Source organism: Hylobates moloch, unplaced genomic scaffold (genome assembly GCF_009828535.3).
Source record: "Hylobates moloch isolate HMO894 unplaced genomic scaffold, HMol_V3 SCAFFOLD_5, whole genome shotgun sequence".
NCBI classification, from domain to species: Eukaryota; Metazoa; Chordata; class Mammalia; order Primates; family Hylobatidae; genus Hylobates; species Hylobates moloch.
Genome location: NW_026652280.1, coordinates 61,544,825 through 61,562,576, shown reverse-complemented (window position 1 = coordinate 61,562,576; position 17,752 = coordinate 61,544,825). Strand labels below are relative to the sequence as shown.

At 47.3% G+C, this 17,752-nt stretch overlaps 1 protein-coding gene across 2 annotated transcripts in view; it reads right to left on the bottom strand.

The window, feature by feature from the left end:
• EMILIN2 (elastin microfibril interfacer 2) overlaps positions 1–17,752 on the bottom strand; it is a 66,554-nt gene that overhangs the window by 27,674 nt on the left and 21,128 nt on the right. For both annotated transcript variants that reach the window (XM_058438575.1, XM_058438576.1), the window contains exon 3: positions 1,207–1,382. In XM_058438575.1, the coding sequence (XP_058294558.1) occupies positions 1,207–1,382 (176 nt within the window). The remainder of the gene's footprint in view (positions 1–1,206; positions 1,383–17,752) is intronic.

Genomic DNA, 17,752 nt, shown 5'->3' with positions numbered 1-17,752 from the left:
CAAAAATAAACTATTACAATCCACCAACCCCCATGTCATGTTCCCCGCATCCCAGTATCTGTCATGGATTATTGTAATTACTCTCTAATGTCTGCCTTCCATGAAGTCAGGGACTCTGCCTTTTTTCTCACTTATTCCAAGTACCCAGTATAGAGCCTGACAGATATAGAAGTTCAATAAATATTTGTGAGATAAATGAATTTTTCTTTAACAAAATGAATGTACAGACATAGGAAAGAGAGTAAGGTTCTATAACAAAATGTCAACAGTAGTTCTCATTTAGTCATAAGATTATGTATCCTTAAATATTTTTCCTATATTTTATAAACATTCTTTAATTGATGTGCATTACTTTTGTAGTGAAAAAATCATTTTAAAATCTATTTTTACAGACAATGTTGGGAAGAACTACGAGTTTCAAAATTGAGAACACCTCCCTCATGGCAAAATATAATCATTTAAGCATCTAATTTCATAAGAAAACCTAGGCTGCATTTATTATGGCTGAACTTAAAAAGATGAAGTGATGGCCGGGCACAGTGGCTCACACCTGTAATCCCAGCACTTTGAGAGGCCGAGGTGGGCAGATCACCTGAGGTCAGGAGTTTGAGACCAGCCTGGCCAACATGGTGAAACCCCATCTCTACCAAAAGTACAAAAATCAGCCAGGCATGGTGGCAGGCGCCTGTAATCCCAGCTACTCGGAGGCTGAGGCAGGAGAATTGCTTGAACCAGGTAGGCAGAGGTTGCAGTGAACCAAGATTGCGCCACTACACTCCAGCCTGGGCGACAGAGCAAGACTCCATCTCAAAAAAAAATAAAAAATAAAAAACAATTTTAACCCCCCTAAATTCAGATGTATGGGCCCAAGTAAAAACAAACAGTACATCATTACATCTGAATCTTTTTACAGCTGTGCCTCCAGGTGACACAAGTCTGAACCCACTGGCATTTCCTACCCTGATGTTTAAGACATTGGCTTTCACAACAAGCTGGCCCTAGCAAAGCAATTTACTTGCAAGGAAGTTTGTCTTACTTGCTACTGCTCCTGAAAATAAATTTGTCACATGTGGCTACTGCAGGCATCTACGTGTGTTATTTGAAGTCCATTCAAAGCTCACCATTGTAAAGCACAAATCCTGTTGTTTGAAGGAGCACCGGAAATATTAAAGGTGGCCATACATAATAGCACAAATAAGAAGTTACCTGTGGCCTTCTTCAAGCTGTTTCGAGGCCGAGCCGGCGTGGGGCGGAGGGTCTTCACAGGGTCTTTGGGACCTTCTTGGCAATCTCCCCCTCTAAAGCCAGGACAGCACCTCCATTCCAACTGTGTCACTGTCTTATACCTAGTGACATATCTAGGCCTGAAGTTCACTCGATACCTGTGGACAGAAGGGATGGCATCTCTCTTTATTGGCTGCCGTTACAAGCATCTTCCGGCGCTAGACCCAAATAAAGAGGATTCAGGGCACGCAGGACCCTGCCTGCTCTCCAGGCTGGCCCGGAGGGGATGTTGGTCTCCTCAGTCCAGATCTGGCTGGGGGGTTCAGCCTAACTCAGATCAGCCTCAGGAAGGCAGGGGCTCCCCAATCCTCCACCTGCCCTGAGCACCCGTTTCCCAGCAAGGGGAACACACAGCTTAGAAAATCACCAAGACTCCCATTTGAGAAGGATACTTTTCAGCCCCCAAACCAAGCTTTTGTTTCACCAAACTTCTGTTCCACAACTCAGTTTGTGAGGATTTGTTTCAGGTGTCACTAGAGATTGTTTTGTTTTGTGTTTTAAAGAAATATTCCTGGCCAGGCACAGTGGCTCAGGCCTGTAATCCCAGCACTTTGGGAGGCCGAGGCTGGCAGATCACTTGAGGCCAGGAGTTCGAGACCAGCCTGGCCAACATGGTGAAATTGAGTCTCTACAAAAAATACAAAACTTAGCCTGGTGTTGTGGCGCGTGCCTGCAGTCCCAGCTACCACTGAGGCACGAGAATTGTTTGAATCCAGAAGGTGGAGGTTGCAGTGAGCCGAGATCGCGCCACTGCACTCCAGCCTGGGAGACAGAGCGAGACTCCGTCTCAAAAAAAAAAAGAGGCTGGGCGCGGTGGCTCACGCCTGTAGTCCCAGCCTTTGGGAGGCCGAGGTGGGCGGATCATAAGGTCAGGAGATCGAGACCATCTTGGCTAACACAGTGAAACCCTGTCTCTACTAAAAATACAGAAACATTTGCCGGGCATGGCGGCGTGCGCCTGTAGTCCCAGCTCTTCGGGAGGCTGAGGCAGGAGAATGGCGTGAACCCAGGAGGTGGAGCTTGCAGTGAGCTGAGATCACGCCACTGCACTCCAGCCTGGGTGACAGAGCAAGACTCCGACTCAAAAAAATAAAAAGAAAGAAACCTCCCTGGCACCCTGCTCTCCATCCTGTCTGTGTGTTTACTGCTGCACCTCCCTTTCCCGATGCTAGCAAAGGTGGCCACCAGCTTTTGGAGATGGCAGCTCACACTATTTGTGTTCACTTTTTACAAAGATGCCCTGGTTCATACTGTCAATGACAGAAATCAGGAAGCAGAATTGGAAGCACTCAAAAAGTCCTGTTGACAGTGCACATTCCCTCATGCCCGGGGATATCACACAGAGAGCTTTGCAGTGAGCTGGAAAGTCCTCCAGACTCAAGGCTGGGCCTGGGCCCACAACAGACTTTGACAGCCCCGCAGCCCCAGGCTCACCAGGGATAGAGCCAGGAGTTCAGCCCCCACAGCGGCCCCTGCTCACAGCACAGGCAAAAGCCACAGCCACACAGGATGGGGCCTCCCTACTTCAGCCCAATTGTGATTTCCTGCCTTGCAAATCATCTCTCTTGAAGCTCTTCAGCTCCTCTTCATTTCTTACACCAGCACCAGCAGCTGGCCTTCTTCTTGAGCCAATTCCCAGAAAGCAACAGGCTGAGTGTCACTTTTTCAGGGTTGCTGAGAGCTGCCCATGGGGGAGGCGGGACAATAGCAGCAGCAGAGTTACCTAGCAAAGCAACTCCCTCCCAAGCACCAGCCCTGTGGCAGGTGGACTTCAAAGTTACCTCTCAAAGGAAAGCACAAATCATGTGCTGGACCTTTGACATGTGATGGACCTTTGACACCCTCCCCGAGGGTCACACCCTGACAATTACACTCTGGGTATAGGATCCACCCCACTGGGACTAGCCAGGCACGCTGCAGAATCCCAAGAGGGCCCTACTGACAGCCAGGACCCACCAAGCCCTTTAGACTTCCTAGCACCTTCCACTGTCCCTGTTTCCTTTGGTTTTTGTTGTGTTTTTTGTTTTGTAGAGTTAAGTATCACTTGGTTGCCCAAGCTGGAGTGCAGTGGTACAATCATGGTACACTGCAACCTCAAACTCCTGGGCTCAAGTGGTCCTCCCACCTCGGACTCCCAAAATGCTGAGATTACAGCCACCATACCTGGGTAATTTTTTTTTTTTTTTTTTTTGAGATGGAGTTTCGCTCTTGCTGCCCAGGCTGGAGTGCAATGGCATGATCTCGGCTCACTGCAACCTCTGCCTCCCAGGTTCAAGTGATTCTCCTGCCTCAGCCTCCCAAGTAGCTGGGATTACAGGTGCCTGCCACCATGCCTGGCTATTTTCTGTATTTTTAGTAGAGACAGGGTTTCACCATGTTGGCCGGGCTGGTCTTGAACTCCTGACCTCAGGTGATCTACCCACATTTACCTCCCAAAGTACTGGGATTACAGGTGTGAGCCACCATGCCCAGCCAATTAAAAAAAAATTTTTTTTTTTAAGAGATAGGGTCTCACTATGTTGCCCAGGCTGGTCTCAAGCCCATGGCCTCAAGTGATCCCCCAACCTCAAAGTGCTGGGATTACAGGCATGAGCCACCATGCCCGGCCTGTTTGCCTTGGTCTTTAGAGCAGTGGTTCTTAGCCTGAGCCATCAGAATCACCCAGGAAACTGAAAAAATACCTGCGCTTGGGTCTCTCCCTCAGAGGTTCCGATTTAAGGGGTCTGGGGTGGCGGCCAGGCATGCAGATGTTAGAAAGCTCAGAGAGCCTTTTCCAAGGAAAACTGAAGAGGAAGGCTGATAGTAACACGGAAAAACAAGGGCTGCTCAGGCAGTTGGATGAGGAGAGGAAAGATCTTCCTTCTCTCATTGCTGTCCACCTCCACCAAGGCCCTACTGTACATTTTCCCCTTTTCACAAGTGAGAAAACAGAGGCTCATGGGGTTAAGCGACTTGTCCAAGTTCAAACAGCCCAGAAGGGGCAGGGCCGTTAAACCCAAGCATCCTCTCTGCACCCCACACAGCCATTCTCTCGGGCGATGCCTTATATTTGAGGAAGCAGCCCCACCTGGAGATGTTCCAGAAGGCCCTAAGGGCTGGGTAAGAAGGTAGGCAACCCCCACTTCGGCCAACCCATTCCTGAGCATCCCACCCGTGGCCAGGTACACACTAGCCCTCAGTCCCCACCACCACCTAGCAGGAGTCCTCTGTGTGGTCCTTAAAAATGTAAAAAGGGAAGAAAGCATCATTGCACTGGATTGTTTTGCATTCTCAAGTAGAGCATAATGCTGGAAGAATGTGTAATCTCAGAAAAACGTGGTTCCTCTGAGCATTCAGACTGAATGTGAAATGTGTTTGCTCTCAGGTTTTGTTCATCTGCCAGGAGATGACGACCCAGGCCTGCATGAAGCCGTCTCAGAGGAGGCTGAGCCAGGCCAGGCAGAGCACACTCCTGTGCCCATTGAAGAGGAACGGCCCCCACCCCAGCCCAGCAGGGGGCTGTGACCTCTGTCATGCTCCAGAGTGGAAGAAAGGCCTTGCTGTGCCAACACACTTTGTTCTTTTCTTTCAAGCCAATTTTATTTTGGGGCCAGCTCCCCAGCTCCTAATGTAGGAAAGTTCCCTGGAGCCTGGAGCCCCAGCCCCTCCCACTCGACACATGTTCCCCACTCCTGCTCGGTGTCTGATCTGCCTGCTATTGAGTTTCTGGCCAAGGGAGTTCAGGTTGAGGCGCTCCTGACAAGTTTTCAAGCCTAGCGTGGGGAAGAGGCCTTCCTGGCTGGCATCAACGGCTGGAATCCATCAGCAGCCACCATGACGATGACAAATCTGGATCTCAGAGGTGGCCTCGGGCCCTGCTAGTCAGCCCTCGGGCTCAGTTGGGAGCTCAGGGGGAGGGGGAGATGAAAGGGTTGTCCAATCCCAAATCCCTACTGGGATTTTCCCAGCAGAAAGGGGTTCCCACTAAGGCAGTAGCCAGCTAGAAGATTCCCTAGAGGATGGGGAGCAACAAAGGAGGATTCTGGGTCACCCTCTTCATCACCCAAGGCACTGCAGGAAAATAGCTAGTGAGCTTTAGAAAATGCCAAGGAACTTCCAGCAAAATTGTACCTTAATTGGTGGAGGGTGCTCGTACCCTTCTAAAAGTCCCCAAGTCGTTGTCAAGTGCAGCCAAAGTGGAGAAGCCCCAGACCCAGGATCCACTTCCTCCCTTCAGGGAATTGGCCACCCTCCTACTAGGCCTGGGAGCCAGAGGACCAGGCAGGGGGCATGAAGCAGAGACAGGCGGCCCAAGCATCCCCAGGGGCCCCTGAGCTGTGAGCACGCGGGAGATGCTCACTCGATACAGAATCAGTCAACTAACTGCAGTGTGGGGGTGGCCAAGCCAAGGGACCCGCAGCCAGAGGAAAAGCTAAGGCGGCGGGGCGGGGCGGGGCGGGGCAGCGCTGGAGGGGCGGACTCGGCTGCAGCCCTGGCTCCCTTCCCAGCCTCGGCTGTGACTGTGATAGTGCCCCAGCCCTCTGGAGAGCCCCGTCCACAGCTGCCTTGGGTATGGGCGGGGGCGGTCCTTGGGGCTGTAACCCTGGGCCTGTCGCCCTGCCGCCTGGCCCCTGTGAACTCTCCCCAATTCCAGCCAAGTCTCCTTTCCCCCGCCTCTTCCTCTAAAACCCTTTTTGGAGGTGAAACAAGGGTTTCCCATTTTTATGGGTTCAGCAACCGTGTCAAGACACTAGACTGGCCCAGGAGATTCTAATGAGAAGGGAGCTGTGAAAAAAAGCCTGGAAAAGTTGTGTCAGCGTCCAGGGACCATATGACTGGAAGTGTCCCTGTTAAAACAAAATGTGATAAAATGACAGTACCTCCACTTGACGTCATCCCCACAAAGACTCCTTCTACTGACTCAAGTTGAGACCTCCTTCATAACATGCCTCAGTTACATTTGTGTTTGCTTACTCCGTGTTTGTCTTCCCTGCCAGACTGTAAGCCCCATGAGGATAGAATTCCTGTTGGTTTTGTTCACTATAACATCCCATTTCAAAAAATTAATATACTAGGCTGGGCACAGTGGCTCATGCCTGTAATCCTAGCACTCTGGGAGGCCAAGGAGTGAGGATTGCTGAGCTCAGGAGTTCGAGACCAGCCTGGGCAACATAGCAAAACTTCATCTCTACTAAAAATCTTTAGAAGTCAGCCATGCATGGTGATGCACACCTCTTATCCCAGCTACTTGGGAGGTTGAGGCAGGAGGATCATATGAGCCCTTGAAGTTGAGACTGCAGTGAGCCATGATCACAGCCATTGCACTCCAGCCTGGGTGACAGAGACCCTACCTCAAAAAATCAATCAATCAAATTAATATACTTAACTTTCTTTTTGGGGGGAGTGGGGGGCAGGGCGGACGGAATCTCCCTCTGTCGCCCAGGCTGGAGTGCAGTGGTGCAATCTTGGCTCACTGCAACCTCTGCCTCCTGGGCTCAAGCGATTCTCCTGCCTCAGCCTCCTGAGTAACTGGGATTACAGGCACCCACAACCATGCCAAGCTATTTTTTTTTTTTTTTTTGTATTTTTAATAGAGACAAGGTTTCACCATGTTGGCTAGGCTGGTCTCGAACTCCTGACTTCAGGTGATCTGCCTGCCTCAGCCTCCCGAAGTGCTGGGATTACAGACATAAGCCACCATGCCCAGCCAAACATTTTAGAAAAGTTTTAGATTTACAGAAAAATTGAGAAGATGGTACAGAGATTTACCATATACTTCCCTCCATCATGTACAGCCTCCCTCATTATCAACGCCCCCCTCAGAGTGGTGCACTTGTTACAACCGACGAACCCAACCTCCAGTGACACACCATTGACACCCTGAGTCCATAGCTCACCTCAGGGTTCACTCATGGTGCTGTCCATTCTATAGATCTGGACAAATATATAATGATGTGGATCCACCATTAGGGTGTCGTACAGGGCATTTCACTGCCCTAAAAATCCCCTGTCCTCCACCTATTCATCCCTCAGCTTTTTACTATCTGCACAGCTTTTCTATTTCCAGAATGTCATATAGTTGGAATCATATAGTATGCAGCCTTTTCTTCTTTGTTTGTTGTACAGGGTCTTGCTCTCTCTCACCCAGGCTGGAGTGCAGTGGCACGATCACAGCTTACTGCAGCCTTGCCCTCCCATGCTCAGGCAATCCTCCAGCCTCAGCCTTCTGAAGAGCTGGGACAAGAGGCACGCACCATCATGGCTGGCTAATTTTTGTTTTTAATTTTTTGTAGAGACAGGGTCTCACCCTGTTGCCCAGGCTGGTCTCGAACTCCTGAGATCCAGTAATCCTCCTGCCTCAGCCTCCTAAAGTGTTGGGATTACAGGTATGAGCCACTGCACCTGCACCTGGCTATCTGTAGCCTTTTCTGATCAGCTTTTTCACTTACTAACATGTATTTAAATTTCCTCCTCGTCTTTCCATGGCTTCATGATTCATTTCTTTTTAGTGCTGTATAACGTTCCATCATCCTTTTTTAAAAACATCCCTATTTTTAAGCCAGCCATGGTGGCTCACACCCATAATCCCAGCACTTTGTGAAGCCGAGGCCAGCGGATCACTTGAGGTCAGGAGTTTGAGGCCAGCCTGGCCAACAGGGTGAAACGCCATCTCTACTAAAAATACAAAAAAAACCCAAAAAACAAAAATTAGCCGTGTGTGGTTGTGTGCACCTGTAGTCCCAGCTACTCAGGAGGCATGAGAATCGCTTGAACCTGGGAGGTGGAGGTTGCAGTGAGCTGAGGTGGCACCACAGCACCCCAGTCTGGGCAACAGAGTGAAACTGTGGCTCAGAAAAAAAGAGTCATCATTAAATCAATAATTGATTAATCAATTAATGACCAGTCATCTTGTGCTAGTAGGTTTTAGGGAGTCCAGTGTCCCTACTGTAAACCCCAGAGTCATCCTCAGGTCTAATCAAAGCAGATGTGAATTCCTGAGTCTTTCCAGAACCAAGTCAAGCTCCAAGATCCTTAGTCTGTAATGATCTGGACAAGAATCACGCCAGAGGTGACCTAGGGCTGTGCTGTCCAATAAGGTAGCCATTGGCTGTATGTGGCTGTTAACATTTTTATTTATTTATTATTTTTTGAGATGGAGTTTTCGCTCTTTTTGCCCAGGCTGGAGTGCAATGGCACGATCTCGGCTCACTGCAACCTCCGCCTCCCAGGTTCAAGCAATTCTCCTGCCTCAGCCTCCCTAGTAGCTGGGATTACAGGCATGTGCCACCATGCCTGGCTAATTTTTTTTGTATTTTTCTTAGAGATGGGGTTTCTCCATGTTGGTCAGGCTGGTCTCGAACTCCCAACCTCAGGTGATCCTCCCGCCTTGGCCTCCCCAAAGTGCTGGGATTACAAGCATGAGCCACCGTGCCTGGTGTGGCTGTTAACATTTAAACCAATTAAGATTGAACATTTTGTTCCTCAGTCACACTAGTGTATTTCACAGACTTAACAGCACAAGTGGCAGTGGCCACGCTTGCAGTGTTGGGCAGCGTGAACATCTCCATCATTGCAGAACATTCTGCCTGACAGGGCTGCGCTGGGGATTCATGAGACTGTTGAGTAATCAGCAGCAGGCGCGCATCTGTTCACGTCTTGATCCCTAACCCCCATCAACCCATCTTCTCTCTCCCTCCACATCCATTCCAGACCTAGGAATGGAATCTTCCCTGAAAATACCCACGCGTCCCGGAGGGAATCATCCCAGGGGACCATCTCGCCAGCTGCTCCACAAGGCAAGGCTCCTTGCCTTGTGTTTACGGCACTGACCTGGGTTTTATTTTGACACAGGTTACTAAAACTGCACAGAACCAAAACCTGGTGCCCCCTTGGGGACACTTGTTTAACGGGATTTCTCCGGAGAGCCGACTTTTAGTAAATCCCTCTCCTTCCAGTCATTGGTTGCCCCCAGAGGCCTGGAGCCAGCTCTTCTTTGCTCCATTCGTGTGTGTGGGAACACAGTATTGACTGGAACGGAGCCGGGAAGATGGAGGAAGAAACCAGAAAGGAGGTGTTTCCCCAGGGATGATAGGAAGTACCCTAGCCAGGCCAGGGGGAGGAACTGCCCGCCCCAAAGAAGGAAAATGAGCATTTCCAGGAGACTCCGATTCTCACACAGGGCAGACTGGGTTGGGTTACCCGGAATCCACTACTGCACTAAGTTTCCATGGAGCAGTTCATTCCAGCCACAGTAATTCATTCTTTTCAAACTTTGGTAAAATACATATAACATGAAATTTAGTATCTTTTTTTTTTTTCTTCCTTGAGACAGAGTCTCACTCTGTTGCCCAGGCTGGAGCGCAGTGGCGTGATCTCGGCTCACTGCAACCTCCACCTCCCAGGTTCAAGTGATTCTCCTGCCTCAGCCTCGCAAATAGCTAAGATTACAGGCACCTGCCACCACGCCTGGCTAATTTTTGTATTTTTAGTAGAGACAGGGTCTCGCCATGTTGGCCAAGCTGGTCTCGAACTCCTGACCTCAGGTGGTCTGCTGGCCTCCGCCTCCCAAAGTGCTGGGATTACAGGTGTGAGCCACTGTGCCCAGCCACCTGAAATTTAGCACGTTAACCACTTTTAAGCATACAATTGTGCGGTGTTAAGCACACTCACGTTGTTATGTAATCATCACCACTGGCCATCTCCAGAACTGTTTCACCTTCCCAAACTGAAACTGTGTCCCTATTAAACACCAACTCCCCATTCCCCTCCGCCCCCAGTCCTTGGAAACCACCACTGTACATTCTCTATGAATTTGATGACCCTTATACCTCATTTAAGTGCAATCATAGAGTATTTGTCTCTTTGCGACTGGCTTATTTCACTTAGCGTAATGTCCTTAAGGCTCATCCAGGTCACAGTGTGTCAGAATTTCCTTCCTTTTTACACAGCAATTCACTTTTACAGAGTTGACTTCAGTCAATTTAGAAATTCGCAAGACAGTGGACTGATTTTCTTTTTTTTTTTTTTTTTTGAGATGGAATGTCGGTTTGTCACCCAGGCAGGAGTGCAGAGGTATGATCTCAGCTCACTGCAACCTCCACCTCCTGGGTTCAAGTGATTCTCCTGCCTCAGCCTCCTGAGTAGATGGGATTACAGGCGCATGCCACCACGCCCAGCTAATTTTTTTTGTATTTTTAGTAGAGATGGGGTTTTGCCATGTTGGTCAGGCTGGTCTCAAACTACTGACCTCAGGTGCCGCCCACCTCAGCCTCCCAAAGTGTTGGGATAACAGGCGTGAGCCACCACGCCCAGCCAGTAGACTGATTTTCTAGGAACTACTTATGACAAATGTTTTGTTTGTTAAAAAACAAACAAAAAAAAAACAGTCAATCAATGAATAAAAAATAAGCTTTTTTCTTAGATGATGTGGTATGAGAAAAAAAAGAGGGCTTTTTATATTTATTGACATTTTGCTAAACATGTTGGGCAGTACAGGCTATAAAGTTTGAAATAGGAAGTGATTTCAAAACTAGGTTGAAGGAAAAGTAGTTCTGTCCAGTGGAAGAAACATTTCCCATTTGAATCCACTTTGTCCTACTGACAGTCAAAAATTGGCCATTTGAAACCATGTGCATCTATAAAGCCAATCTCTGCATGTTAGGAGGTGCACTCTGACCCCAGAGATCCCTTCCAATGCAAACATTCCATAGTCTGAAAAAGTCTCCCACTCCAGATAAAGTCAAGGAACCAAAGGACCTTCTTGCAGCTTAAAGCACATCAAATGCCAAAATCAGAATTTTCATCTTATCTCTTTCTGCTACATCACATATTTTAATCAGATCGCTACATGGAGAAATTAATAACATGAAAGCAAAGAAATGTGAAATATTTCACTTGGCCTTTTAGGAAAATTCATCTAAATTCTAAAAGCCAGAATGCTTGGACAAAGATATTTCTGAAACACAAAATGTATCCAATGAATCTAAAAGGTTGAAGAGCCCTGATAAAAATCAGGTTACAATGTAGCTTTGTACATATTTTTAAAATAACAGGTCTAAGACCAATGCAGTGTGTTCAAAATGAAAATATTCTACAGGTGACTGTTTCCCAGTACAAAAGATGTTATCTGCTGGAGAAATCACAATTATAAGCTGCTTATTTTTCCATTTCCTCTTGAATTAATTTCCTTATCACGTAGAGTGGCAAGCTAGCTTTTAAAATCTAAAATCCTGGCCAGGTGTGGTGGCTCACGCCTGTAATCACAGCACTCTGGGAGGCCGAGGCACGTGGATCACGAGGTCAAGAGATTGAGACCATCCTGGCTAACACTGTGAAACCCCGTCTCTACTAAAAATACAAAAAATTAGCCGGGTGTGGTGGCAGGCGCCTGTTGTCTCAGCTACTCAGGAGGCTGAGGCAGGAGAATCGCTTGAACCCAGGAGGCAGAGGTTGCAGTGAGCTGAGATCACGCCACTGCACTCCGAACTGGGTGACAGAGCGAGACTCCATCTCAAAAAAAAAAAAAAAAATCTAAAATCCTTTTCACTCCTCAGTATTTTTGCCCTGATCATATAGGGTAATGAATAGAAGTTTTCTCCACAATTTATCACCCCCCATATCCCAAAAGACAGAGCTATTCTACAGTCCAAAAGAAAGGTGATGAAAGAAAACCACAGCAGCTCTGCTGCGAGGCTTGGTCCCAACTTGGCTGCAGCAGACAGTGAAGTTGTTATTCTTAGATTTACTAGGAGAGCGGTACCTTCCTTCTGAGCAAACTCACATGGCTAAAAATGACATCATTTCCAACTGCAGGCTGCGCCCAACCCCATGAAATATAGCTCATGCAAGCCTTCCACCGTGGGAGATGCATCACAAAACTCACGGCACTGCCCTAAGTGTGGGAGGTGGGGAGTGAGTGTGGGGCATCCCACAAGCCTTAGCTAACTGCATGTCTGAACCATCCAAGACTTGATGGAGGCCCACATCCTCCTAAAGAATTATTTTGGGGAGGGCCACTGCTGCTGCAGGCTGTTTCAGCCAAATACATTCTATACTATCCCCATTCTGAAACTGACATCATGTTTCCTCATTCCTGGAGGCAGAATCACAGAACACTGGTCTCACGATCCCTCCCTCATCAGCTCCCCAAGTGTTCCCACGGCATGGCCATGAGAACATCTGCTGGCCTGAGCCATTAGCATGGTGCTCACCACGAAGCGACCCTCCCTCCGTGGACTTGTGATCCAACCCTTTCTATTCAGAGCTGCTGAACAACTCTATTTTGATTATTCCCTTTCTTTTTTAATGGCCCAAGTTCTCCTACAAAAGTCACAAGAATGACTGACATCCTTTCTCCTGCTTTTCCCTTGACCTGAGCTTTCCCTGGTTTGCAGCACGAGCACCCCTCCCTCTTCAAGGACTTTGGTCACCCTGTGCTTTCTCTTCCCAGGTGCCACATCCTCCAGCAACGCTCCAGCGTGTAGCTGCCCATCCACTGTTCTCAGTGTTGTTTTTAGATCCTGTACATCAAGAGAAGTGGCCATGACATCCCACTTGGAATCAATTTCAGACCTTTCGGTGAAGGCCACAGATGCTGACAAGCTCTTAAACAGGCCACGCCTGTAAACGGTGCCAGTCACTCAGAAGCATCGAAAATCTGGAGACATAAAGAGTTTCTTTGCAGATATAAACATAGTTTCTTCCTTTTGGAAAATTTATTCTCGTTTTTAAAATATCTAGATTTGAAAACACAGGAACACATATTTCTGTTCTAATTTATGACCATATGGAAGGAAAAGGACCCAAACATTATAACCTAGTTTCAAATTTCTTCCACAGTCCAGGCTAACACAGTATTACTATGTTTTTGAAATTCACACTTCACATAGTGAGGTGCAGATGTTTTCATTCGCCTGCACTCTGCTCAGAAGGGGCATGGCGTTTCTGGAAGAAAGTGCCAGAGCCCAACCCACCTCTAGGCCTGGAGGGAAGGACAGCACCAAGGAGGGGAGGGGCTGCTTAGCGAGATAAAGAAAAGAACTGATGCAAAGTTATTTTCCCCATTCTGTATGTTACCACATGTCTTCAGCAAATGATGGTACACACACACAGGAATCCAACAACAAAAAGTAATCAACTACAGCTGGGTGCAGTGGTGCACACCTGAGTCCTAGCCACTCAGGAGGCTAAGGAGGAAGGATTGCTTAAGCCCAGGTGTTTGAGACCAGCCTGGGCAACAATAACAAGACCCTATCTCTAAAAAAAAAAAAAAAAAAAAAAAAAAACAAGTAATCAACTACTAATACATACTATTACACAACATGAATGTGTTTATTTGCTCTTAAATGCGAGGGGTGATGGAGGAGGTGGCCATGGGGGAGTAACAAGGAAAGAGGAGCTTTTCTCCAGGACGAATCAGGGTGGCCAACAGACTTTTAAGGTGGGTGATAACTATGATGTCCTTTAAGTCGTTTGTGTTGTGACAGTCATCAGTAAAGTCCTCATGGCTTATGCAGGCTTGTGGGACTGTACTTCTATTAGAGAACTTGAGGGTGTAAGGTTTCATACCAAGGCCAACCCAGAGTGGTTCAGAGAGCCAGCGCACAACTCAGGAGGCGGCAGGACACTAAGCCTTGGGAATTGCCCCTGTCTACAGGGAAGATTTGGGGCTGCCACAATTCCTGTACTTCAAGAGGAATGAGACACATATATAGACTTTTGGGGTGAAGAGGAGCCCAACTGACATCTGTTCACAATTTTTTCCATTTTTTAAATTTTTATTTATTATTTTGAGATGGAGTCTTGCTCTGCTGCCCAGGCTGGAGTGCAGTGACGTGATCTCGGCTCACTGCAAGCTCCGCCTCCTGGGTTCACGTCATTCTCCTGCCTCAGCCTCCCAAGCAGCTGGGACTACAGGCGCCCGCCACCACACCCAGCTAATTTTTTGTATTTTTAGTAGAGACAGGGTTTCACTGTGTTAGCCAAGATGATCTGGATCTCCTGACCTCGTGATCTGCCCACCTCGGCCTCCCAAAGTGCTGGGATTACAGGCGTGAGCTACCGTGCCCAGCTATTTATTTATTTTGTTGAGATGGAGTCTCACTCTGTCGCCCAGGCTGGAGTGCAGTGGTACAATCTTGGCTCACTGCAATCTCTGCCTCCTGGGTTCAAGTGATTCTCCTACTTCAACCTCCTGAGTAGCCGGGATTACAGGCATGTGCCACCATGTCTGGGTAATTTTGTATTTTTAGTAGAGATGGGGTTTCGCCATGCTGGCCAGGCTGGTCTCGAACTCCTGACCTCAGGTGATCCGCCTGCTTGGCCTCCCAAAGTGCTAGCATTATAGACATGAGCCACCATGCCCGGACAAGGCCTATAAGTGTTAAATATAGGTGGCTTGTTTCCCATTTCTCTAAAATTAAATTTTTGGTTTTTTTTTTTAAATCACATAATCTGCATTATTTTGTTGTTTTATTTAAATAAAACACTTAAGATCTCTGGGTTAAGCAGTGTTTCTTGTCCTCTTAACAATAAACATGGGCATAAGCTAGCCCACGACCCAAAAAGACTTCACTTTGCCTCAATCAGTTTTTGTAAATAAAATATAAAACCAGGCATGGTATTCTCAAAGAAGCCACACAATTAATATTAAAATAATTCCCTTTGTGTTTAGTATTCACCTTTTTCAAAGAACAGTTATATCTTTGGTCACTGTATCCTCTTGGTAACGCCAAACTCTTCTCTATAGTGGTGTGACATGAACCTTCGCAATTTGAAAGCTGTGTCATAGATCAGGGAGAGTCACAGCTTAGCAAAAAACATGTAAAGGCCACACTGAGATTGCCAAGTAAGTAATCTACATTACAATTTATATCATTACTTTGGTTGATTTAACTAGAATCTACCGTATCACATCCTTTTAAGCTGCAAGCTACTGCTTTTTCATCGAGTATTGAAAACCATTTTCAGTCCAGGCATGGTGGCTCGTGGCTGTAATCCCAGCACTGTGGGAGGCCGAGGCAGGAGGATCGCTTGAGCATAAGCATTCAAGGCCAGCCTGGGCAACATGGTGAGACCCCATATGAATTTTTTATTTTAAAAAAACCAGTTTCAAAGACTGTATCTCTCACAATTTCCATTTTAAAAATAGAAGCCATGGACAGTTGTTCAAATTTATAGTCTCCATGACTGAAAATTGAAAACTCAACCCAGATCACGTGATTCTTAGTAGAAGGAAAGACAAGCTGAAAACACATGCTTTTTCATCCATTCATTGGGCAACAACAGCATCCTTTGGATGCCTACCAGGTGGTACCCGGGCATCATGGCCTTTCTTGAGCCGTCAGCATTCAATATGAAGCACTTATACTAATATGGAAACCATATGAACAATAAACATGTCTCTATCATCCGTAACAACTGAGGCGCACTACTCCCAGCTTGGCCAAAGATCAGTTACATCAGACAAGACCCAACCCTGCTCTAATCCTGTTACCTCCAATATCAACTAAGATTTATAATATTTGCTCCTCTTTTGCCCCCCAGACATTAAAAGGATAAAAAAGGAAAAAGCTTTGAAACAATAAAGCTTTACAGAAATGAAAATTATATACAATGTATTCATTTACCATAAGGCAAACATTTGCAATAAGACTAAAAACTTGGATTACCTCCATAATAATGGACTCCACTGCCCACATGAAGGGTTATAGTTAATTTCTGACAATCAGGTGATGACTAATGAAGTCCTGATTGTCTCTCAGATAAAAGCAATCCTGCCATAACCTCCAAATGACAGGCCATGAACTAATTCAACTTCCTTTGCAACACGTGGTCCTTTCTAGCAATACCCTCAACAGAGGAGCACACAGATCCCCGCTCAGTGCCAAATCTCCACGTCCTCAGAACCTGTGGAGCAGGAGGAGCTGCAGTCCCAGGCCCAGTGCTCACTCTCTCCACTGCCAGCTGGGCATCCCCCTCCGTTCTGGCATGGACTGCCAGTCTCCTGAGTGAGTCCCTCCTGTGCCCCTCACCCCACATGGTGCCCCAACCCAAGTACATTTTGCACACACAGCTGGTTAGCATTTGAAGCACAGCTCTGATGATGTCCCTGCCAAGTGTGGTGGCTCACGCCTGTAATCACAACACTTAGGGAGGCAGAGGCAGGAGGATCACCTGAGCCCAGGAGTTGGAGGCCAGGCTGGGCAACATAGCAAGACCCCATCCTCCATAAAAAGGGGGGAAAAACTCAAATTTGATGATGTCCCCAATGAAAGCATTCATGACCCTCCTTTGCATGGATAATAAAGCCCACACTCCCAACCACAGTGTTATGGACTGAATTGTGTGCCCCCCCAGAAAGATATGTTGGAGTCCCAACCCCCAGTACCAGAAAATGTGACTTTATTTGGAGACAGGGTCTTTACAGAGGTGATCAAGTTAAAACAAGTTAAAACAAGGTCATTAGAGTGGGTACTGATCCAATAGGTCTGGTGTCCTCAGAAAACAGGGAAAATTTAGTTACCAGGATAGCTAAAGAAAAAAAGAGGGGGGTGGGGGAATTTGGAGACAGAGACAGGCACACACAGAGGAAAGATGATGTGAAGAGACACAGGGAGAAGACGGACGTCTACGAGCCATGGAGAGAGGCCTGGAACAGATCCTTCCCTCAAAGCCCTCGGGAGAACCAATCCTGCCGATGTCTTGATCTACGACCCCCTGTGGACACCCACCTCCAGGTCCTTGCTCGTGTGTCTTGGCTTACGCCGACCTTAGCCTTCTCTCACATCTGCATATATTCAACTAGAAGCTTCCTTCAAAGCCGTAAGACGTCACCACTTGCAAACAAGTTCTCAGATTCCTCCTGGCTGGAAATAACTTTCTTCCACCTCTGAACACCCCAGCACGTTGTGCTTCTCTTACTGCAATTCTCATTCCCACCTTCTATGTTTTAATCATTTATGTTTATGTTTCAATTCACTTGCTAGATGTGCACTTCCGGAAGCCAACAGAAAGATCCTTACTGTATCCCTGTAGAAACTAGTTCTGGGCCACATGTAGGCCTTGCACAAAAATATTTGTTTAATGAAACAAAGAGTCTTCAAATAAAAGTCTTCTTTCAAGCCTGTTGAGCTTTCTGCCAATTCAAAATGGCTTATGCTAATTATGAATCCTTAATCCAACATTTTCCGGGGCTATAAATGTGAAATGTTTACTTCATTATGTTTTTATTTTTATTTACTTATTTATTTTGAGACAGGGTCTTGTCACGTAGGCTGGAGTGCAGTGGCACGATCATAGTTCATTGTAGCCTCAACCTCCCCAGCCCAAGCGATCCTCCAACCTCAGCCTCCTGAGTAGCTGGGACCACAGGCGTGCACCACCACACCCAGCTAATTTTTGTATTTTTGGTAGAGACTGGGTTTTGCCATGTTGCCCAGGCTGGTCTCTAACACCTGAGCCCAAGTGATCCGCCTGCCTCGGCCTCCCA